Consider the following 23,857-nt stretch of genomic DNA (forward strand, 5'->3'; position numbering starts at 1 on the left):
ACTCTCCACCTTTCCTTCTGTAGTGTCATTGACTTGCGCTATCGTTTCTCCTTCGTTTCTTCCAGCTTCCCAAAATACTTGCCACAAAACAATCATTTTGCTGAGGCTACACGACTATCAGCTACAGGGCAGTGCAGACAGATTTCATGTAACAGTGTTAACTTTTGATGGCAAAGTTTAAGTATAATTGTATTCTTTAAGAATTTTAAGTTCATCGCTTTTTCTCGTCTTTCTTATGTTTCCTTGTATCTTTCTCTTTACTCTTGCGGGCCGATTGCTTCTTTTTGTGCCTGAAAACAAAAAGAAGAAAAAAAACTGTTTTTGTAGTAGATAAATATAGGGGGTTGGGGGGGGGGGTTAAAAAAAGGGGGCCAAAGAAAGTGTACAAACTTCTAGGTTCGTACTTAAAGAACAACTGTGGGATTGTAGTCTAAGTTAATAAACTGCTAGAATATGATCGATCTAAGAGGCCAAACAATGGGAAATGGCAATAAAAAAACAACGTAAAAAACTAATAACAGGCATCAGTATTTGATACATTCACTGACCGTTTCTTCCGATCATCGTCCGACGACTCTTCGGAAGACTCCGAGGATTCCGAGGATGATTCTTCCGAACTTGAGCTATCTGTAATAAAATAATGTACAATTTTTTAGCTCATAATCAAACAGAAATGAACAAATTATTAGTGAAAAAGCCAGTCACGTGACTAAATGTTTCCCACAAACCTTCACTGCTGCTGCTGTCACCGGAAGAATCCGAGTCACTGTCACTTGCCCCAGGCCTCTTCTGTGACATGATCATTTTTGGAGCGTTTTTCAAATGCTCTCTCAGTTCATCCCTAAAATAAAAAGCATTAAATGACTTTTCATATGTACCTAGTCTCTATTGGAGCGCTGTTTTACAACCGAAGTTACATTGGGTGTGTCATTTCTTGAGGTTATTCTTGAGCGAAAACAAGCCAGGTCTAAAACAGGTCATAACTTGGCAATTTTTCTAGCACAAAATTCGTTCACTTCTTTCCTTGTCTTCAAATCCTTTCACTGACTTAACCTTGCCAATATTCCAAAAGAAAACTTACAAATAATTACTTTCTCTTTTGCTTATAAAGAGAAATATTTCTTCTTCACTTTGATTTTCATTTCTCTCCCTGTGAGGATTCATCGAGACTGTTTTAATTTTTTAGCTCATGCGTTCCAACAATGGTTTACGCCTTAATTATAGCCAATGTAAATCACTCGCAACGCTTGGGGATCGCTCTTTTCATGTGGCCGCCCCTAAATTATGGAACGATCTTCCAAGTGAAATAAGAAACATGCCATCTCTGCAAAGTTTTAAGAAAGCCATCAAGACCTTTTTATTTATAAAAGCTTTTTAATTGTACATTTCTTTTTATAGTCATATACATTTTAATCTTTTTTAGCTTGTGAATTTAAATTTTAAATTTTTAGTTTTTTTTTAACTATATTGTAATGCGCAATTGAAAATTTTTAAATTGATAATTGCGCAATATAAGTAAATTATTATTATTATTATTATTTTACATGTAATGTGAGCTAAACACAGGAAATCGCAGGAAATGGACAAAGTATGAAATAAAGACCGAGTGACAAGTAAATACATTGTATAAAATGTTGTAGTTAATCATCGTGGTAGAGCATAATAATAATAAAGTATTTTTCGTTTGTCTCACGACGTAGTCACTTGTGATGTAGATCGCGACGTTTCGATTGCACACTGCTAGTCTTCATCAGGCAATAAGGTCGACTGGTCAGGCGTTACCTTATAAAGCACGCTGCTGCGCTGTGATTGGTGGGTTTCAACAGCTGTGATTGATGCATTTCGATCCTCGCTCTTCTGGTGTACTATTGCTACCTCAGCTGTCCGCTGGCATGTCGTTCAGCTTGATGAAGACTACGTCGTGAGACAAACAAAAATACTTTATTATTATAAGTAAATACATACGTGACACCACCCAGTCCAACGGAGGTAAAGAAGTTGATTGAAAACCGCGTGTTTCGTGGATTGTCGCGCGGAAAGATCCCCTCAAAATATTCCGCTAAGAATCTGACGAAAAAAGAAATCGAGAAACATCAGCTTTAAACAAAACGGAGTATTGAAATCACTGTTGGATATCAGGAGTCTATTTTCTCGCTTGCCTGTAATTTTCCCAACAAAACTTCATCTTGAATAACAACAAGCAAATCCAACAGATTCTAAATACTAATTACACACACCACAAGGCTTTCTTTCCAAGTTAATAAGTATGGACACCTGAATAACCAATAATGATAGTGCACAGTTAAATGTCAGACTCGTACAATATAGATGAACTACGTACAATTTGTTTCTTGTAATGAGCATCCCCTTTGCAAGACTATCTTGGTACGAAAACAATTCAAGAGCTGAAAAAAGTATAAAGTACTTACGGATCCTTTAGGCGTTCATTGAGTTTGGGAAGACCCATGTATTCCGCTAACTCTTGGAATAAGATTTTGATGAAAACGCGGCTGAAAATTGCAACAGAAAAGCAGGAATGAGTCGAGAAATTCCAAGTATCGCAAAACTAAATTTTGAACTGAACAGCATACCTCGAGGAAGTGGTATCGTCTTCATTAAGTTTGATACAAGCCAACACCTACAAGGTACCAACAAAAATATTATCAAATGAGTTTCTATGATACTTAAGGTGTATTTTTGCTGAATTTTTGAGTGGTTTTTTAGCAACTATTAAAAATCACATCAGCCAATCATAATAAAAGGTAGTAACTCTGTCAACCAATCAGAACATGAAGCAAAAACAAGTACTAACTGGCGCTAGGCGCAGGAAAACGCGCGTAAACCAAGTCACGAGTGGTTCTGGTTCTTCTCCTGATTGGTTAAAAAAAACCCCGCTCAATGGCAATCACGGCTTCACGAGATCACGTGTGATAAACTCTGACTAACCAGAGCGAGGATGTTTTCCCTTCAATGGACAATCAGAAGCCAAACCGCACAAACCTCGTTTTGGCACAGGCATCTTTTCCTGCGTTTTCCAACAGTTACTGGTTTTTGCTCTGAATACTGACAGCACGGATTTTAACCTTTCCTCTCTACATTATTGCGATAATTAAACGAAAGTTCTAGCTTAGCACACTTACCGTCCAAGGAATGGCATCCGTGAAGAGAAGATGAGCAAAGAACTTAGCCACGTTCCTTAGTTTGTTTGTTTCAAGGCGATGGATTGATTCATACTAAAAAAATCAAAATAACAAGGTCCAAATTATTACTTGATAAGAACTATACTGCTTGGCTACATGTTTATAAGTACAACACCAGCACTAATGTTTAAATATTCAAACAAAATTTATAGTTTTTACTCTCAAAACTCACTTGTTCTTGAAATGCCTTGATATACTCTTCCATATATACTTTATTAATCTGGCAGAATCTCTGAAATAAATTGATCGAAAAGTTATGATAAGTACATGGGATGGTGACTTGGAAAGTGAATTAAAAAAAGAAGTGTACTCAAGTCAAATTTATTCAGGAAAAAAAAAACACTTCTGAGCTACCAGTTTGGCGTTCTAACCACTGAACATGACCTATGGAAGACTCGTGGTCTTATGGAGGTTGATATTTGTGACAAATAATGTTGAAGTGATTAATTCAAGATATGATGATAAGAGAGATGTTACTACTTAAAAGTAAACACATTGTAAAAGTGAATCGTATTACAGCAAAATCCATCTGATAAGCAGATTTCCTAGCGACAAAATTCAAATGTTAATTTAGTTAAACTAACCTGAGCCAGCAGACCAAAGAACTTTTCATAAGATCTTTGTTGAGAACAACAGTCTATGATCATTGTACAGAACTCATTCTGTGAAAAAAAAAAAAACACAATACTAAATAAATTTTTTGGATGTTAAGTTGGCTGATGAGTCTATACTAGTAAACATGGTTGTCATCGGTTTTCAAAATTCCCTGACTCTCCTGATAAAAATAAAATTTCCCTGATCAGATAAATACAAAAGGTCAGATAATGAAGTGACATCGAGCCTTCGCTTCCAATAAAAAAAAATAAAATAAAATAAAAAAACAGAGATTACATTGATCCGAAAGGTTTCAACCATCCATCAGTTGTATGAAATTAGTGGTGTTATATTGCAATTTTTCCTAACATTTCTCCAAAATGTCAGTTTTCCCTGACTCAAGACAAAATTCCCTGGCTTTTCTCTGAGCTTATCTTTCCCTGACCATTTCCTGACCTGTTACAAACCTCACCTGTTTAAGGGAACAACAATCTAAACATAATAGTTGCAGTATTTCTTATTCTCTGCAGAGTACTGTATGTCTGTATACTAGAACAGTTTGAACAAAATTTAGAAAAGTAACTGTAACAAACATGGTAAAAACAAACCAGCTGAAAGGCTCTAACTTTATTAACTTACCATTTGTTCTGGTTTGATTTGCATCTTAAGCAGTTTGTGGGCACATTCTTCATAGTCCAAACTACACACACACACAAGAACAAAAATGATAAGAAACAGTGGAAAGCGAGGTGAATCAGTGTAGAAAGTGAACTAACTATATCAAATGTTGTGTTTATACTTAGTTGCTACAATACAGTTTCATTAGTAATATTGGCAATAGTATGAATGCAAGTGCAATATTTGAAAATTCTCTCCCTTTAGGTGAGTGCAATTTCAACAAATTTTCAAATATCAAAGGTAGTGTAAATCCTTAAAATAATTTATTGCTCAAGCTTCATTACCCAGTTTATTATAAGGCTAAAAAGCATGAATGTGTGTGTATTATTTGGCATCACTGCAGTGTAAATTAAAAATAAATGATAAATTTGCCTGCTCTCGTCAGAAGGCTACAATGAAGTAGTTTTCTCAGTTAGATCAAACATCTGAAGGTGCTGTGAGTGCTATGAATGGTTTAATAATACAAAATGTTAAATTATTAACTGTTGTACTGGTAACTTGCATGGTGGTCTAATGCACTTATTGGCAGGACAAACTATGACAAAGATAAAACACTTTGGCAAAATAATAAGATTCTTAGGTTGTTAGCAGATGCCTTTAAATACCCATGGCCAAAGGTGGTGTCCTTCCAACTTTCCAAAACTTGTTTGCAAATTATAAACCACAGAGATGTACACTAATAGCAGAAAATGTAGCCTGTAAACAGGCTAAAGTGGGGTAGGACAAAAAGAATCAAAGAGATAAGTGCAGTCTGGGGAGAGGCATTACCTTGCAGTCCTGAGCAGGCTTGGCTCACTTGTTTTTAGCCCTATACCTCACTAGTAAGCCTGCTCACAGGCTACAGAAACTTACAAAAGATGTCATACCTGGACTGTATAGTGAGATATATTGTTCGTCTTAAAGCCACAAGATTTGTTTCAGTGTGATCTATAATCTCCATTTTCTGTTCATCTGACAAGAAAGCAAAAACAATTTGACACAGAGAAAAACATTGACTATTTAAATCATTTTTCTTTCTTTTTTCATAACCAAGTATAAGTGTCACCTTTTTTTCATGATATTCTAATTAATCTGTTTCAGTCATGAGTCAAATGAAATTTCTACCAAAAACCTGGCAAAATCAAGTGGTATGATGTTCATGTAGCAAGTTGAATAAAATCTGTGATAAGTGAGCAAGATATAATTTTCTTCAAACTAAGACAATCCCTGTTTAGTCTCCTCTAATAAAGCCCAGCAAAATGAGAATGACAGTGTAGCCAAAAGTTCAAACTCTTGCTATTGTCTGGCCTTTAACTCTTGCATGTTCTTGTTGACTCTTAGCAACTCCCAGCTGCTGCTACTCTCATTCAATTTGAACCTGTTCAAAATTTTTGAGGGAGTCAAAAAGAGTTCTTGTGTACATGTAGTGCATTTTTTGTCACTCTCGCACATTGTTGTCGTAATTTGGCTGTGCTTGAAAGATGGCCAATGAGTTCAGGTCTAATCAACTCCCAGAGACTAAAATATGTGTCAAACAGTTTAGATTAAAAGAAAGATATAAAGAAATTCCATTCCTGGTTCAAATCAAATACCTTTGTTTTCTCCTTCCTCATCATCATCATCATCGTCGTCATCGTCATCGTCATCATCACCTGAAGACTCATCTGAATCACCTTCACCAAGAATATCTGAGTAATAACAAAACAATATTTAATGATAAAATGCTTTGGTGCACAACTTAAGCATCCAGTGTAAGAAACAAGTAATGTACATGTACCCACCTCTTTTGATTTCCTTGTATTTCTCCTCATTTTCCAAGAAATTCGGGTCAAACTTAAAAACATCTGAAGATATTAAAAAAATAATTAAGACTGTTTTCAATTTATCTCAACTGAGTAACAATGCAAGCATGCAAAAAAGCACATATAAAACAATTTCATTGTAATTAATCTGCCTCTGACTGCATGAAATATTAAATACAGAAATTTCAAATGATATTTTGGGAGAAAGAGCATTGGACTAGGGACTATCCGCTGATAGCGGAAGGGAAACCCTGAGCCAAAATTACATCAAAGTCAATAGAAACCAAGAGCAAGCAGTCAGTTTATCATAACCCAATAGCAGTTGTCAATGACACTGATTTTTTGACTGCTTTGCTTTTAACTCAATGCTGGCCACAATGCCATGCCCATTCTGATAGGCACTATTGATCAACAGTAAGTGCCTATGTAGCCAATCAGATTGCAAGTTTTCCAGTAGTCAGTCACAGAGTTATGCTAATATGCTAGAGAGGATGGTTCTCATGAATATGTAATGTGTAGTTCCATAAATTATCCATATCTCCCCCAAAAAATGGAATTTATCCTAAGAACCCCCCACCACCACCCCTCTGGAATTTCAATTAAGCTTCATACATTGGCCTTGACGACCCCTCCCACCCCCAGGAATTTCCAAACCCTTCTGTTGGGGGAGTATGGACATTTTCTGGAATCACAAAATGTGTGACCATGATATTCAAATGAAAGGTTTTGAGCGGTACAAATGGACTTTCATGCGGTACTGTTTATAACATTGTACAAGGTTGTTCTACCTTTTAGTTTTTGAAAGAACCCCAGGGTTCGACACTAAATTTTTACACCACTTTCCACTTTGGAAAGTAGACTTCAAATTTTACTTTCCATCTCAAAATTTTACTTTCCAAAATGGATGACAGTTCCATAGTTGCTAACCATGTTTAATTAATAATAAAAAATCTTACTATGTGTCTCATGGCATTGTTTTAGTCGTTAAAAGTTGGACGTCTCATCCTCATTCCAGTAGCCCACCAAAACTGCACTCCAGGTTGAGGGTTAAACTTAGCAACACTAGGCCCATCAATATGAATCTTCACGAGACAGGTCTAATACTTCAACTGACAAGCATGATCTCCAGTCTGACTTTATTTTCCCCATTACTGAAAAACCTCGCTGAAAAATCTACAGCCTACTTTTTTTTCTTTTTTCCGTGTACCTCTCTTTAGACTTTGCAACGTCTGAAGTGCTTTCGCCCGTTTGTCCTTCGTCAACTTTTTCTTTTTCAACTTCTTTTTCTCCAACATCACCACTATGTCGAGAAAAACCGAACTGAAATAGACTCATTTCCCTGGGTAGATTTCGTTACATACCTTCACGACAGAAGAAGAATCCATGTGTGTCTATAGTACCCAGACCTCCTCGGGAGTTCTCTTCATCCAATATCAATGGCAGAGAACAGAAGAATATCGTCGTCTTTTTAAGACGAGTTGTCATTGTTTTATGGCTGTTTTTTTTTTTAATTTTTTTTACACACTTTTTTTTTCATTTAAGCCTTTAAGCATAAAATTTGCTTTCCAGTAAAGCCTGAAATTTACTTTCCAGATCGGGTAAGTATTTTGGTTCATTTTCGTTTTTTTACTTTCCAAGAAGAAAAATTTACTTTCCAGTGGAAATCAGGAAAATGTTAGTGTCGAGGCCTGAACCCAGTGTACAGTGCATGTATGTGACCATTCAAAAGATTGCAATTTATTGAGCGGTATTTTCATGTAGTGCTGTTTGTGTGGGAGTGGGTCTAATGCTGAGATACTGTTAGAAAGATTCTTGATGACAGCAAACTTACTTAAAATGTCCTCTGGGTTTGATGTTTCTTCCAGCTGCAACAAATGGGTTATTTGATCTTCCTCTTCCACAAGGTCAAGTCCTTCAGGAACTGCCACATGATCCTATTCAAAGCCACAAAATAATATTTATAATTTTTTTTATAAGCTTGTGGCATGATTTCTAGTTGAAAAATGGTTTATTTCTTGATAATAACACAACTATAAGAACGAGACACAACATAGATACCTTAAAACCATCTTTTCTTATTGCAAACATAACTTCAATCATGTACTGGACTCGCTTGTCTATTTCAGCACTGTGGAGAATATTCCTGAGTCGTTCAAACACGGCTGTGTAAAAAAATCAAAGAAACATGAAATCCACTGGTTACAATTAAGTACAACTCTTTAGCTGAAAAAGGTGACGACAAATTTTTCTTTTAGCAAATGAACTGTAAGTTGTGATTCCTTCTGTCACCGTTTTTAACAAAGTGTTCAATATGTACATGTTACAAAATTTTAGCTCTTATATATATTAGGTAATTTTTTGTTTAACCTAGTTTGATTTTTAACCTAGTTTAATTTTTTTCTCCTACGTAAAAAGAAGAATTTGTAATTAAAATTAAAACACCTCCCTTCCCCTGCTGTCTCTGAACCACCCTCCACCATCCCTACTTACCCACTCAAGTAGTATCATCTAATTCTTTTTTTACCTTTTTACTAACCGGCAATTCAATGATTTGAACTCTTAACCTCCAGATTTGTTGTCCAACCACTTATCCACTTAACACTTAATCTATTTTTTTAAAAATATATGTTTCCAATCCAAACCCTAACACTAATAAAACCCCTAAATTTTACCAAGGCTGAAATATAACCTAGGTTAAAAAAATTAAACCTGATTTTAAATTATTTGATTTGTAACATACACATGATTTGACATACCATGAACACCTCTTGAAGATACTTCAGTCAATTTCATTCCTACTTCCTTCAAGAACCCAATCTAGAATCAAACCAAAATAACAAAACAAGAAATTAAATCCAATCAATTCTCCTTAGAGGACTAAATAAGGTAATACCAAATGCTGAGTCAGAACTCACAGTAACAGAACAGTAACAGAAACTCATAGCATCAATAAACCTTTTTATTATTCATTCAAATTTGGAATATGTTTCTATTATTGTATGATTGATGTAATAATTCTTGGATGATTGACGTCAATGGTTCAATTATTGATCGCCTTCACATAACTGATTGACATCCCCTAACAGTGGCTTTGATAGTACAGAGATGGAAAGTGCAAAATGGCCGCCATGAACTTCCATATTTTTAGATACAGGTGACTGAAAACTGGATTATGCCCAGATTTTAAGTTCACATGTACATTTAAATACAGAGAATGACGTTCTTTGTGCCTTTTCAAATTTCAAACACCAAACTTCAATGTAGCTCTAACAATTTTTTTAAAAAAAGTTATTAATAAATTAGGTACTCACCGCAACCTCTACACTATCATCTGTGGGTTTGTGAAGAAGAAGTGTCAAAACTTCCAATGCTAAAATCTCATGGGCCTGAAAAGAATAAATCATCAAATGGTGATTACACAAGTTCTGGCCATCAAATATGATTAATTAATAATAATTTTATCATTATGGAAAGAGAGAATCAATGTCAGCCAATAACCTTGTACGTACCACTTGTTGATTGACCAAATGAGCAATGAACCTTGTAGAGGATAAGCACACAGCCTGTAGTACAAAAAACAGCAAGAAAGGGTTTAACTCTCACCCCTTTTAATTTTTGTGGATTGTCAGATCTCTTGAATAAACTTGTCGATTTTCATCAACATATTTGCCACTTGTGTTACTTTTTTTTAATTTCACAGCTTTCACACACCTACTTGTACATGTACACCTTGCAAAAAATCATAAAATTTTGTAACAATCCACCTTTTTCCAAAGTGCACAATACACATGTATGTGGGGAACAGTACTTTTGAAAACTTTGTGACATTAAAAAAGTGCATTACAGGCTGTAAATGTACCTTATCATTTCTTCTGTAGGCTCGTCGGAACTGCAGCACAAGTCGACGTAAAAGAAGCTCTCCATTTTTGGGAAACTGTTGATAGCGAAAAAAAGATTTCATGTTCTCTTGTCTCAATTAGCAATCTAAACAAGTTCAAACCACAGTAATCAAATTGTATAAAAACACTGTTCTATAAACAATCACATACACGTGCATGTATACTAGTTACTATAATTATAAATCCTTAAACCATGGATGTAAACAAGCTTACAGTAAAGAGCTGATAATGTAAAGAAAGCTTAGCCTGTGTGTCCAGAAAAGCCATGGTTCAGCTGGGTTTAAACTACCGGTAATTGCCATACTCTTTACACCATGATTAATTATTGTGGTTTTCAGTGATACGCGAACTCTGAAATTCAACCTCAACCAACAGTTTATCTTTTCTGCTGCTGTCAATCATTTTTACGGAACTCTCCGGAAACAGAACTTCACATCAAAAGGTCACATATCCAACAGTTGTGATTGGTACAGTTGTGATTGTTGGCTGTCGCCGTAAATATGATTGATGGCAGCAAAAAATGCAATCTTAAGTTGGATTTTGGAATTTTAGAGTTCGCATGCCACTGAAAACCGCAATAAAGAAAATTTTTCCAATGTATTGAACTGTGAGTTATCCATGCTGTTTTGGCACAAACACAAATTAGCCTCCAGCTAGATGTGGTTATGCCAGAGGCTCAGTGTCCTTATAAAACTGTAGTTAAGTTGCTGGACTTTGGGTGGAGCAGTCTGGGTTCAAGCCCTGGCCGTTGTTGTTATATTGTACTGTGTTCTTGGCCAAGACACTTTACACTCACAATGCCTCCCTTCACTCAGGTTTCTGCCGTTTTACAGAAATCAGTCAGATTTTTTATAATATATATAGTTAAATTACTAAAAAAAACTTTTCAATTGGAAATGGAGAGATGAATAATAGTCTGCCAATGTGCAAGGCTTCATTCGAGGAGAATGGAACTGGCCAATATCCTGTCTCAATGACTCAGAAACCAAGGAAAATGGATTTTAGGGAGTTAAAATCCAAAACATTTCCAGGGGGAACCCCCCTAGAAACTTGCACCTTTAGCGCTCATTTGGAAAATCTGTCAACATTTAGGTCTAGATCTGCGCCTGTGACACACTTGCATCCCATCCAGGGGGAGTAGAAATACTGCTTGCTGCTTAATGCTATCGAAAGGGGGATAAGCTCCAGCAAGGTGGGGCACTTTTGCTTAATGCAGTCTGGTTACAGCACCTCTTACTAACAGACTTCAATTCGGCCAGATAATACTTTTAACATGATAAAAGAACTGTTATAGTTATTATTATTATTATTTTGTTGTAAGAAGACTTTTAATTACTTCTGCCAATTAAAAAACATTTAACATTCCTGCTCATTGTTGTTCTGACACAGTACGTTGACCTACCAGTCGTAGTTCAGGCTTGTAAATAACAGTCGGACATGGGACACTGGCTGACCTCAATTTGCCAAAGCCCAATGAAATTTCAACTGTGGTTGGACAGAATTTCTAGACAAGTTTTTTAACCTTTCACAGCCGGGTCATAATCTGGCTGGCAATTTTTGCCGTTTTAGGTTTTTTTTTGTTTTGTCGGTAAATCGTTCCAGACCCACATGGCCCAGCCGGCCCCTTTGTCACGGTCACGCAAGATTTGATGTTTACTAGTGATCATTCGTTTAAGATGAACACTTTGCTTTGTTTAGAGTGAAATGTATAGTTTTGTTTCATAATGAGTGTTTTACCAGAAGAGAGGGCTGAATAATCACATAGCAATTGGATATGTCCAAGCTATTTAAAACTACCACTACAGCAGACCCATGGAATCACTTGCCTGTAGCTATGTAGCTAAGCATTCACCTATTTTAAAAATATTTACGAATGATCTGCGCTCTGTTTGTGTGAAATATTTATTTTTGTGTTATTTTAGCATTTGGCTCAGAGCGAGTACAAGTCGTACAATTTACCCAGAACTTCTTGAATATTGCAAAACAACAACTTGTTTTCCGGATATTCCAATTTTTGTTTTGAGTTTATTTTGGGAATCGAAATGAAAATTGCAAGCCAACCCAGAAGATGTCAAGGCAGGGGAAAAACATCAAGGGGAATTACCTGCTGCATCGTGCAGTCAGGTATGCTCTATTTACACTTGTAAAAACTTGACGAATGATGCTAAAATACAATAGGATGGCCTAAGCACACAGCCTGTAGTACAAAAAACAGCAAGAAAGGGTTTAACTCTCACCCCTTTTAATTTTTGTGGATTGTCAGATCTCTTGAATAAACTTGTCGATTTTCATCAACATATTTGCCACTTGTGTTACTTTTTTTTAATTTCACAGCTTTCACACACCTACTTGTACATGTACACCTTGCAAAAAATCATAAAATTTTGTAACAATCCACCTTTTTCCAAAGTGCACAATACACATGTATGTGGGGAACAGTACTTTTGAAAACTTTGTGACATTAAAAAAGTGCATTACAGGCTGTAAATGTACCTTATCATTTCTTCTGTAGGCTCGTCGGAACTGCAGCACAAGTCGACGTAAAAGAAGCTCTCCATTTTTGGGAAACTGTTGATAGCGAAAAAAAGATTTCATGTTCTCTTGTCTCAATTAGCAATCTAAACAAGTTCAAACCACAGTAATCAAATTGTATAAAAACACTGTTCTATAAACAATCACATACACGTGCATGTATACTAGTTACTATAATTATAAATCCTTAAACCATGGATGTAAACAAGCTTACAGTAAAGAGCTGATAATGTAAAGAAAGCTTAGCCTGTGTGTCCAGAAAAGCCATGGTTCAGCTGGGTTTAAACTACCGGTAATTGCCATACTCTTTACACCATGATTAATTATTGTGGTTTTCAGTGATACGCGAACTCTGAAATTCAACCTCAACCAACAGTTTATCTTTTCTGCTGCTGTCAATCATTTTTACGGAACTCTCCGGAAACAGAACTTCACATCAAAAGGTCACATATCCAACAGTTGTGATTGGTACAGTTGTGATTGTTGGCTGTCGCCGTAAATATGATTGATGGCAGCAAAAAATGCAATCTTAAGTTGGATTTTGGAATTTTAGAGTTCGCATGCCACTGAAAACCGCAATAAAGAAAATTTTTCCAATGTATTGAACTGTGAGTTATCCATGCTGTTTTGGCACAAACACAAATTAGCCTCCAGCTAGATGTGGTTATGCCAGAGGCTCAGTGTCCTTATAAAACTGTAGTTAAGTTGCTGGACTTTGGGTGGAGCAGTCTGGGTTCAAGCCCTGGCCGTTGTTGTTATATTGTACTGTGTTCTTGGCCAAGACACTTTACACTCACAATGCCTCCCTTCACTCAGGTTTCTGCCGTTTTACAGAAATCAGTCAGATTTTTTATAATATATATAGTTAAATTACTAAAAAAAACTTTTCAATTGGAAATGGAGAGATGAATAATAGTCTGCCAATGTGCAAGGCTTCATTCGAGGAGAATGGAACTGGCCAATATCCTGTCTCAATGACTCAGAAACCAAGGAAAATGGATTTTAGGGAGTTAAAATCCAAAACATTTCCAGGGGGAACCCCCCTAGAAACTTGCACCTTTAGCGCTCATTTGGAAAATCTGTCAACATTTAGGTCTAGATCTGCGCCTGTGACACACTTGCATCCCATCCAGGGGGAGTAGAAATACTGCTTGCTGCTTAATGCTATCGAAAGGGGGATAAGCTCCAGCAAGGTGGGGCACTTTTGCTTAATGCAGTCTGGTTACAGCACCTCTTACTAACAAACTTCAATTCGGCCAGATAATACTTTTAACATGATAAAAGAACTGTTATAGTTATTATTATTATTATTTTGTTGTAAGAAGACTTTTAATTACTTCTGCCAATTAAAAAACATTTAACATTCCTGCTCATTGTTGTTCTGACACAGTACGTTGACCTACCAGTCGTAGTTCAGGCTTGTAAATAACAGTCGGACATGGGACACTGGCTGACCTCAATTTGCCAAAGCCCAATGAAATTTCAACTGTGGTTGGACAGAATTTCTAGACAAGTTTTTTAACCTTTCACAGCCGGGTCATAATCTGGCTGGCAATTTTTGCCGTTTTAGGTTTTTTTTTGTTTTGTCGGTAAATCGTTCCAGACCCACATGGCCCAGCCGGCCCCTTTGTCACGGTCACGCAAGATTTGATGTTTACTAGTGATCATTCGTTTAAGATGAACACTTTGCTTTGTTTAGAGTGAAATGTATAGTTTTGTTTCATAATGAGTGTTTTACCAGAAGAGAGGGCTGAATAATCACATAGCAATTGGATATGTCCAAGCTATTTAAAACTACCACTACAGCAGACCCATGGAATCACTTGCCTGTAGCTATGTAGCTAAGCATTCACCTATTTTAAAAATATTTACGAATGATCTGCGCTCTGTTTGTGTGAAATATTTATTTTTGTGTTATTTTAGCATTTGGCTCAGAGCGAGTACAAGTCGTACAATTTACCCAGAACTTCTTGAATATTGCAAAACAACAACTTGTTTTCCGGATATTCCAATTTTTGTTTTGAGTTTATTTTGGGAATCGAAATGAAAATTGCAAGCCAACCCAGAAGATGTCAAGGCAGGGGAAAAACATCAAGGGGAATTACCTGCTGCATCGTGCAGTCAGGTATGCTCTATTTACACTTGTAAAAACTTGACGAATGATGCTAAAATACAATAGGATGGCCTAAGTCTACTCTTTATTTTGGCAATTATGTCCAGGATTGAATGCAAGTATTGTTTAATGAGTACTTCATGTTTGACTGTGTTATTCAACATTTCCATATTACTTCATATTTGACAGATTTTGTCGTGTTTTGGTGAACTTTTATTATTGAGGACACTTTGTGATGCCTTTCATGAGGAACGTCCATCTCATTTGCATTCAATCCTGGACATAACTGTATTTTAGCGCGAAATAGACTTCTTTTTAATGTAATTAGTGAACTGGTCTGGATTTATCTTATCCAACATTCGGTTTCCAACAAAAGAAATGTTAAAATTCGTAAGCAGGAATTTATCTGGCCAGACAAGAGACTGCCATTGACTGCCATTCTAAAGATTTTTTACTGTGTGGCGCCGTGCCTTTCAAGCCCAAGAACTGAAAGAGGTGGTCAAACATAAACCACATGGTTATAAACTGCTTGCAGTTTCTTGTTTTTTTGCTACATTAGATTAGCAGGTTTGCATATTAAGCATTCTGTAAATGATGTCTGACCTCACTCTTGTTTTGTCCATTCCAATGAAAATGGTGACTTAGTCGGAGGCACATCCTTTCAAGGGGAAAAAATTATTTGCAGCCCTGTTATTTGTTCAAATTATGAAGTAAGACAAACCTTTGTGTTCAGAATAGCGACAAGTGCAGCATAGACATGTGTAAAGGTTGGTGATGCAGCCTGGGCTCGCATGATTGACTGACACAGCACACCTCTACAACAGGAAAAGAACAAGGCAGAAGTACAATGTTATATTATAAAGCCTACAACATACCAGAAAAATCTTGTTCTAGCACTGCAATTTTTCACACTTCAAAATCACAATTACCGTACTACCCATAACTCAGAGAAAGAAATCAGCCATACTTGAAGCATACCTTCCTCTTACGATGTTTTCCTGGAAAAGCTCTCGTACAATATTGCCAATATTTGATGTATTAACCTAAGATGGAATGAAAAATATTTTAAATAACAAGTTAAGTTTCCTTTTGTTTCTGGCTATATCTTCTATTTTATTTCCTTCTTTTAGTCTTGTAACAAGAGCTCTTAGAGCTTACAACTGCGCTGGTCTCGTGAGCACTTTAGGGGAGCCATGTGGGGGGAACAAAAAATGCGCCCCCCCCCCTTATCCCCTTTACCTGCGTCGAACAATGTTGCGACTGACAAACAAGATGGTAGGAAAACAACTTGCGTGACATTTCATGGTTGACTAGTTCCATCCGAAATTAAATATATATTTTTTTGATCCGTGAAACAAAAAAATCTTTTAAATCAGCATCCAGTGTTGTCTTGAATTACCGTTTAAAGATTGAATAACCAGCTCCGAAAATGGAATATTGGAGCAAATAATTAAATCAAATTTGAGAAAAACACTAGACCTGTGTTTTGCTGAATGGGAATTCCCGGGGAATTAGTTTAGCAATGACGTAACCCTTGCAAGTCAGGGTTTGTATCAGTGGTTTTCCATCAGATTTCAGAAATCCTATAGATGACACAGCTCCAAAAAAAATAAAGCTAAAAAGTCAAACATTTCACACTTAACATGCTAAGTTTAGACCAGAGGATTTTTTTAGTTTCCGTTTGTGGCAGATTTAAACCTTTCAGAGCATTGCGTGATTCTTGCCGATCAGTGTCTTGTGAAAGTAAAAATTTGCTAACGCCAGCACATTCCAGGACACAAACGTAATGTAAATAAATGTAAATTCTTGCCCGCTAAAGCGTATTTGTTTAAAGCGTGAAATTTTAGTATTTTCTTCGATTCAAACTTTTCAAAATACTTCACACTGAATTTTGTAAGGAAAGATTAATGGCTTCGCAAAGATTTGAAAGGAAGCTGATAATAGCTTTGAAAAATTACGTGACTCGAGGTCTAGCCGATCGAAAGTGAAACTTGTCATGTCAGCGCATTCTTTTACACCAACGTAATGGTATTTATTCACAGATTCTGGCCCGCTGAAATATATTTTTCTTTTGACGCATGAAAATTTAGAAATTTCTTTGAGTAAAACGCTTCAAAATCGGACATTTCATGCTAAACATGCTTATTTAAAGACCAAAGCATTTGAAAATTTAAACCTTGCGTGACCCGAGCCCGGCCGAGCGGGGCATCAGTCTGGTCACTGAGAAAAAAAAAAACCGCTTGCAGAGCAAGAACTGCGCAGCGCAGTTAATTATTATTGGCAGTGTTAATATTTGAATTGCTAGTCTAATTATTACATCATGTACTTAGAGTAAGCATTGTAAGTTGTGTTGTAATGTTAACAGTATTAGCTTCATAAAGTTGAGCAATTATTGTTAAGTAACAATTGTTCGAACTGTCCAAGCTTAACAGTAAGTGTAAGAAATGTAACTATTGTAACTTGTATAGTTGTAAGTACCAGTTAGTTACATGTTGTAAGTATTGGAAATAAAAATAAATTTTAAAAATAAAAAAAAAAGTTAAAAAAAAGTTCAGCTGGACCTATAGTGTACCTTGTTCTTACTTTATTTTGCGAGTACTTAATTTCGAGAAAAACCAAGAGCCATATTTCGCGATTTTAAGAGTAAGGTACAATTGGAGCGTATTAAATTTCGCGATTTTTATCTATTCTTCAATATGAAGCTTTGACCTCGAAACTAATATGAAAGACATTGTAAAAACAGCAAACAAAACAATAAACACATAACAAAAGGTATTCAACAGTCTAAATACTCGATAGCTACATCTACGACTGCATTCATGAGCGAGATTTTGAAGAACTTGGCGGCATAGAACAGTTCGAACAGTGCGACTGATAGAGTAGGAGATAACCAATGGACAAAATTAAACAAAAATCTCCTAAAACATGAAGCTCAGACATGTTGGAATAACTATGATAAAACACATCAAGTTTCATTATCTTTTTATATTATCAGTACGATATTAAATTTCGCGATTTTAAACTTCGTGTGTCTTATATTTTGCGGGTATTAAATTTCGCCTTTTTTTTTCAAAATCACGAAATTTAGTACTTGCGAAATTAAGTGAAAATAAGGTATTTCATACTACACTGTGTACATATTGTCTAGAGTATCTCACCAACAGACCTTGAACAAAAACAAGAGAAATCATTTTCTCATTTTTCCAGTTTTGTACTTACCTTGTTGACTAAACCATTGATACTTTTCTTCAAAGCTTCCCAACTGAGGCGCTGATATGCCTCACTGGAATCAAAATTAGTTTCAAAAAATAATTATTACATATTGTATGTCCAAAAATCATGGTCTAAGTTTATATCAAAAATTTACAATAAGCAAGTCTGCCCTTGACTTAGCCTGCGCCGCAGAAGAAACTAAACCCTTGGTTAAGTCCATCTGCAAATCAGCGCCAAAATCCTTGTTCTGAGCCCCCACCTTTGTACCAGGATTTAAGTATGCGCCATAACTGGTCTGTTAAAAAAGTCATTGTTTGATGAGCCGTATTTGGCTCTAATAGGCATCTTCCTGAAGTTTGCACCGGAAGTGAACAGAAAGCGAGGAGAAGGCGAAAGTAAAAACTGTGACAATGGCCGCTGTTAGAAAGGATTTTGGTGGAAAAGAATAATATGTCATCCAAGAAAACAAGCAACACATCTTGCGACAATTACACAAAATTTTCATGGAATATTTCAGACCTTGTTCTTCCAGATCGAACATTTCAAAAGCTTAAAGCACATCTTGCTAATAGAAATGAGCCAAAACAAGCCACAATGGGAAACGTGTGAGGTGTCAAATTCAAAACTGTAACGTAAAACCTATTAATTACCTATAGACACTTACTAGACCAACATTTGTCGGCTCTTTTTAATCTGCATTACCTGATAATAATACAACATACAGTGCCCTTCATAAACAAGTGATAAGTAAACAGGTCGAAAGACAACCAATGACACAAATGTTGTTACAAAGTAATGAACACACAGCAGGATTTGGCAACGATTATGTCAGGTCTAAAGGAAATTCGAAACCCACTTTCAGGCGTTCCTTATGTCCTTCGAATTCAGGGTCCAGGACAAGGATCTCAGCGCTACTTCACAGATGTTACTGGCTGAGGTTAGATTATGTCTGTGGCGCAGGCTACCCTTGACTAAACTTTGTATATCTGTTCTGACAAAGAATATTGATTTCTCCAACAAAAGATTGAGAACTTTATTAATAATCTTCTGCCAACCCACCTACTCTTATCTTCAATACTTTCTTGCATCATCTTGAGTCTTGCTGGAGGAATGTATGCACCTCCTAACAGAAAGAGAAATAGAATACTCATACCAAAGTGTACCAGTTGGTATATTTTTTCATTTATTATAATTAAAATTTATTTTAAAACTTTAACCTGACGCGACAATTACCCCTAATGAGTAATCAATTATGAATCACAGAAAAATGAGAGAAATATTGGTTACAAATAAAAACATTAAAACGTGCGTGTTGTCATGTTCTACTGGAGCCAGCAGATGTAATTCATTGAATGTGTCAACAAATATATGCTATGCAATGCCAAGTTCGTACACAAAATGCATGACCACTATTTGACTTGACCGTCTAAAAGCAATTTATGTCCAATTATAACTGATGATTGATTATTTGGGACAAGGATTATCTGATTATTTCCAATGATCGATTATAAAATCTCAATGGGTTCTGGCAACTCAATATTACATAAGGGTGGCCAGTTATCAAAGCCCTGAAATAAGAATACAGTAAACATTAACCTCATAACACAGCCCGATGAGGATTCATCTATAAAATTGTTTTGACCTCCTTTGCAGCAACAAACAATTAATTTAATACAAAAAGTCTGGCTTTTTTTTCAAAAAGCTAATAACAGATAACAATTTGAAACAGAAGGCGATGACTGATAAAAAATCAAATGATAATAATTATTATGTTCATGAATGTAAACAAGTATGTATTGCGTCGACTTGATTCTAATGTCACCAAGCTAATCATTGCAGTTTTCAGTGAAATGGGAACTCAAAATCCAACTAATGATTGCAATTTCCACTGCCGTCAATCATAATCATGAAAAATGGAAACAAACAAAATGGATTGAAATCTACCAATCACAACTGACAGACATGACCTTTTGAGTTTTGACCTGGTTGAAGTGAGCTCCTGCTACCTGAGACTGAGGTCCACTAAGATGATTGAAGGTAGCAAAAAGCGTAAACTGTTGGTCGAGGATTGAATTTGAGTTTGCATTTCACCGAGAACAGCAATAATGAATAACCTTTAGCCAATTTTCTGGCAATAAAGTAATATTTCCATAATACTGTACATGCAATAAAAGATCTTTTTATGTTAGGAATCAACCCTGTGCAGGTATTGTAACACATGGACATTGTAAGCAGTTGAAAAGTAAGCCCTGATAACATCAGTGAGGTTGAAACTCAACATCTTTGCAGAAACTGGTGCAAAGTTTTTACTTATTGTACATATTAGAAAGTGTAATCTATGGTTACTTTTCTGTACCTGTTCTTGTAAGCAGTGGATTATTTGGGTTTGCCTTCTTCTTTGCAGGCGCGTCTGTCTTTTCACTATTCTCTTCTGCATCTACTGCTTCCTCTCTTTCCTTGCTGTCATGTGTGTCATCTTTCTCTGGTCTCGCTACAGGGCTGCGCTTGTTGTGTCTCTCATTATCTGAAGGTGTGTCTTGTCTTCTTCTATTAGATCTATGTTCTCTTTTTCTCCTCCTTCTGTCATCATAATCATCATCATCATCATCCTCACTTCCACGTCTTCTCCTATCAAGTCTTTCTCGGTCCCTACGCCTTTCGGAATCATATTTACTTTTGTCTTTTCTCCTATAAGACCTTGTTTCATCGTCACTGTCACTTTGCCGTGTTCTTCTGCGATATTCCTTGACTTTGTCACTCTCATCGTCATCACTCTTTCGTCTGTTTTCTTTATTTTCTTTACTCTTCTTTCTACAAATGCAACAACAACTGCATGTAAGTTACTAACTAAACTGCTGGGTTCATACAAATAATTGCAACTATTTTTCAAGGACTTTTTAACCCTTTGACTCCTGGAGATTTTCCAAAAAACCGCATTTTTTAGGTGTTTTTGACCTTTTAAGGTCTATTATAAGCTAAAAAAGCTCCAAATCACTGAAATCGGCCCTCAAAACACATGCTTATTTCTCACCAGAATCAAGTTTGACAACTTTTTAGCTCGTGCATGCGCACAAATCAAAGTTTGGACATAGTTTTTGGACGATAAACCATCCTACCACTTTAGGCTTTTCATTTTTTGTTATTTTTTTTTTCGCTTTTCCTTTTCTTTTTCTTCCTTTCTTTTTGCTGCAGTGTTTGGCCTTCTAGCAGGCTTCTTTTTAGTAGAATAATTTCCGCGAAAGTGTAAAGGAGGCAAGAACTACTTACCATGGACAAGCAAAGGGTGGAAAGAGGCAATTTTCCTCTGAGTTTTTCGCTAAAATATTGAAGCGTTTTGGTGCATATTTCAAGTTCCATTAATCTAATCGCGCTGGTTTAGGTATCGTTGGAAAGGTCTTCTTCTGCTTCACAATTCGAGCATAGATGTCGCCTTTCTGGGTGAAAGGTGATGACGTCACAAGCGGGACAAATGCCCCGATCCTTTGCGGCCGGTTTAGGCCGGTGCAGGAGTCAAAGGGTTAAGGACCAAACTGAATTTTCAAGGACCACCTACCAGGAATGTTATTTCACAGATGGTACATTAATGCACATTCCCAGTCAAAGCTAACAGGTTTTAAAGGTTTTTATATGCCAAAAATGCATGCGGCATGCACAGGACAATTGAGAGTTCTATGCAAAACTGCTGGTGAATGTTTCACTGACATTTGAACTCATGTGCGCAGTTGCATTCATTTGCTTCTCAATTTCTCTTTATCAGCTGCTTTTACACCTGGCTTTTTCAGTGTTTGAAGCTGCTTTACACAGGAAAAGACCACAGTCTTTGTAAAGCAATTCTCTTTCGACCCCACTACATTCAAAGTTGAAGAAAATTCAAGGACTTTTCAAGGACTTACACACAAATTCAAGGACTTTTCAAGGAAAAATGGAATTTAAGGACTTTTCAAGGACTCTCCCTAAAATTCAAGGACTTTTCAAGACTGTGCAAAGCCTGTAAAGAAGTTTACCTTACAAACCTTTGTCCTAAATTATTATTATTCTGAAAAAGAGCAAGTTCCCTCAAGGTTATTCAAAACAGTGAGATAAGAGAGCAGATGAACTTGGAATATTTAAGGTAAACTGTATAGAAATCCCCCCTCCCCTCCCCTACCAAAAAAAAACAAAACCAAAAACAGCAATTCCATTGCTACTTATTTTACCAACTTAAAAAACCTCAAAATCTGATCAGATCAAAAAAGGCAACCACGGGATGGCCAACATCTTTACTGTAGTGATTACTTACAACCCCAGCAGGCTGGTGTAACAACCCTCCAAGTTTATTTTTTTTCCTTAGTGGCCATTTGGCCACCGACTGCTCAGGTTTGGTCGTTTGGTCGCCAGTGAAAAATTTTAGTCGCTAAATTGAGCTCACGCTTTCAATCCTTCTTGTCAATTTTAATCGCCAGGCTGGCGACTTTGGTTCCAATTTAGTCGCCAGCTCCAAAATTTTAGTCGCCATGGCAACTAAAATGGTCTTGACTTTTGGTTGTGTAAAGGACTGCATGCCCCAAACCTTACCTTTCACTTGTCTTAAAACAACTGGACTAAGCTCCCAACAAATGCCCCAATAAAAGTTAAGTTATAACTAACCACTACCTAACCCTGGCACATTGGAAATTGACCACACAAACAGTTATACCTTAATAACAACCTACACAACATGTGTGGTTCAAGTTTCTTTTTGGTTTGAAATTCTATAGGCTTAAACCAGTTTGTTTTTACTCACATTATCATTAGCCTGTAACTACAAAACAAACTGGTTTGAAAATGTCAAACCAAGAGTGGTTTGCATAAACCAAAACAAATATACACCACGTAACAAGATTTTGATCAGTACTTCTACTGCATATTATCACTGAAAGAAAACGGTTAAAAGTCATGATCAGTTTAAGTTTCTTAGTTTGTACGTTGGACTTACTTCCTCTCGTGGGGTGATCTCGATCGAGACCTTGATCTCGCCATTCCAGTGCTTGGAGAATTCGAATGTGTTACAGGCTTGCCAAAAAAAAGAAGGATGATAAATATCAAACAGAGCACTTCAAAGAAATGTTTATAAACTTAGCTATTTCAGATTAGAATGGAACATAAGATTAAGCTTATATTTTGAACTTTCTCTCTCACCTGTACCACACTGCGTATTCTCGAACGTTCAACCTCCGCCATACTGGATTTATTCGTTATCAACGCTCTTCAAACAGTTCCCAAAAGATGGAACATAAAGTACCAAGACAAACCACTCTTTTCAAGCTGATCAATTCTTGGTGGCTAAAGTTTCCAATGAAGATAAACGTGCGTTGAACGGCGTTGAACGATTCTCCCGTTCATTTCACTAGGTAACCTAGCCTCAACTTGGCCGAGTAGATCCTGGGCTTCTTGCGTGATGGGCGTGACGGTGCTGTTGCGTTACTAACGTGAATTTGCAAGGACCACCATGACAAAATAGAAGTTCCGGATCCTCTCACTGTAGAGGATCTAATCAGCTATAACTAAATAATGAATGAATACAAATTGCAAGGTTGATTTAACGGTTTGGTACTGTATTTAAATTCAATTCCAGTTTCCCAGAGTCCCGTAGATACGTCATGTAGTCAACATATAGTGGTTTGACTAAATCCCATATAAGGAATACATAGGAGAGGGAAAACAGCACTAAACAGCTGTACATGGCCATACATAAGCTATACATGTCCCTATCTAGCCGTAAATATCTATACACCGCTATACAAGGCCGTAAATAGTTCTACATAGCCCTACATAGCTCTACATAACCGTACATAGCCGTACATAGCCCTACATAGCCCTACATAGCCG

The 23,857-nt window shown here is 36.5% G+C and overlaps 1 protein-coding gene across 1 annotated transcript; it reads right to left on the reverse strand.

Moving 5' to 3' along the window:
* LOC144649609 (pre-mRNA-splicing factor CWC22 homolog) lies at positions 1-23,415 on the reverse strand. Its single transcript, XM_078509135.1, has 26 exons — positions 23,168-23,415; positions 22,965-23,041; positions 20,367-20,821; positions 19,070-19,133; positions 18,017-18,080; positions 15,776-15,840; positions 15,519-15,612; positions 12,646-12,720; positions 9,763-9,816; positions 9,565-9,639; positions 9,010-9,070; positions 8,312-8,415; positions 8,085-8,187; positions 6,233-6,295; positions 6,044-6,139; positions 5,339-5,423; positions 4,434-4,494; positions 3,785-3,862; positions 3,373-3,432; positions 3,141-3,233; positions 2,592-2,638; positions 2,430-2,510; positions 1,966-2,067; positions 729-841; positions 549-627; positions 1-290 (listed from the first exon to the last, which is right to left on the reverse strand). Exons 1-26 carry the CDS (start codon positions 23,207-23,209, stop codon positions 212-214), a joined length of 2,370 nt encoding a protein of 789 aa, XP_078365261.1. The 5' UTR covers positions 23,210-23,415; the 3' UTR covers positions 1-211.
* Positions 23,416-23,857: the final 442 nt, after the last annotated feature.

The sequence above is a fragment of the Oculina patagonica genome, chromosome 4, assembly GCF_052425735.1.
Source record: "Oculina patagonica isolate OP01 chromosome 4, crgOcupat, whole genome shotgun sequence".
Lineage (NCBI taxonomy): Eukaryota > Metazoa > Cnidaria > Anthozoa > Scleractinia > Oculinidae > Oculina > Oculina patagonica.

Bases quoted from the DNA above. Each gene is read 5' to 3' on its own strand.
- LOC144649609 (XM_078509135.1), bottom strand. From the start codon at position 23,209: ATGGCGGAGGTTGAACGTTCGAGAATACGCAGTGTGGTACAG. The intron at 8,188-8,311 runs GTATCTATGTTG...GGCTTTGAATAG, and splicing joins TAAGAAAAGATGGTTTTAAG to GATCATGTGGCAGTTCCTGA. The intron at 2,511-2,591 runs GTATGCTGTTCA...TGCAATTTTCAG, and splicing joins GACGATACCACTTCCTCGAG to CCGCGTTTTCATCAAAATCT.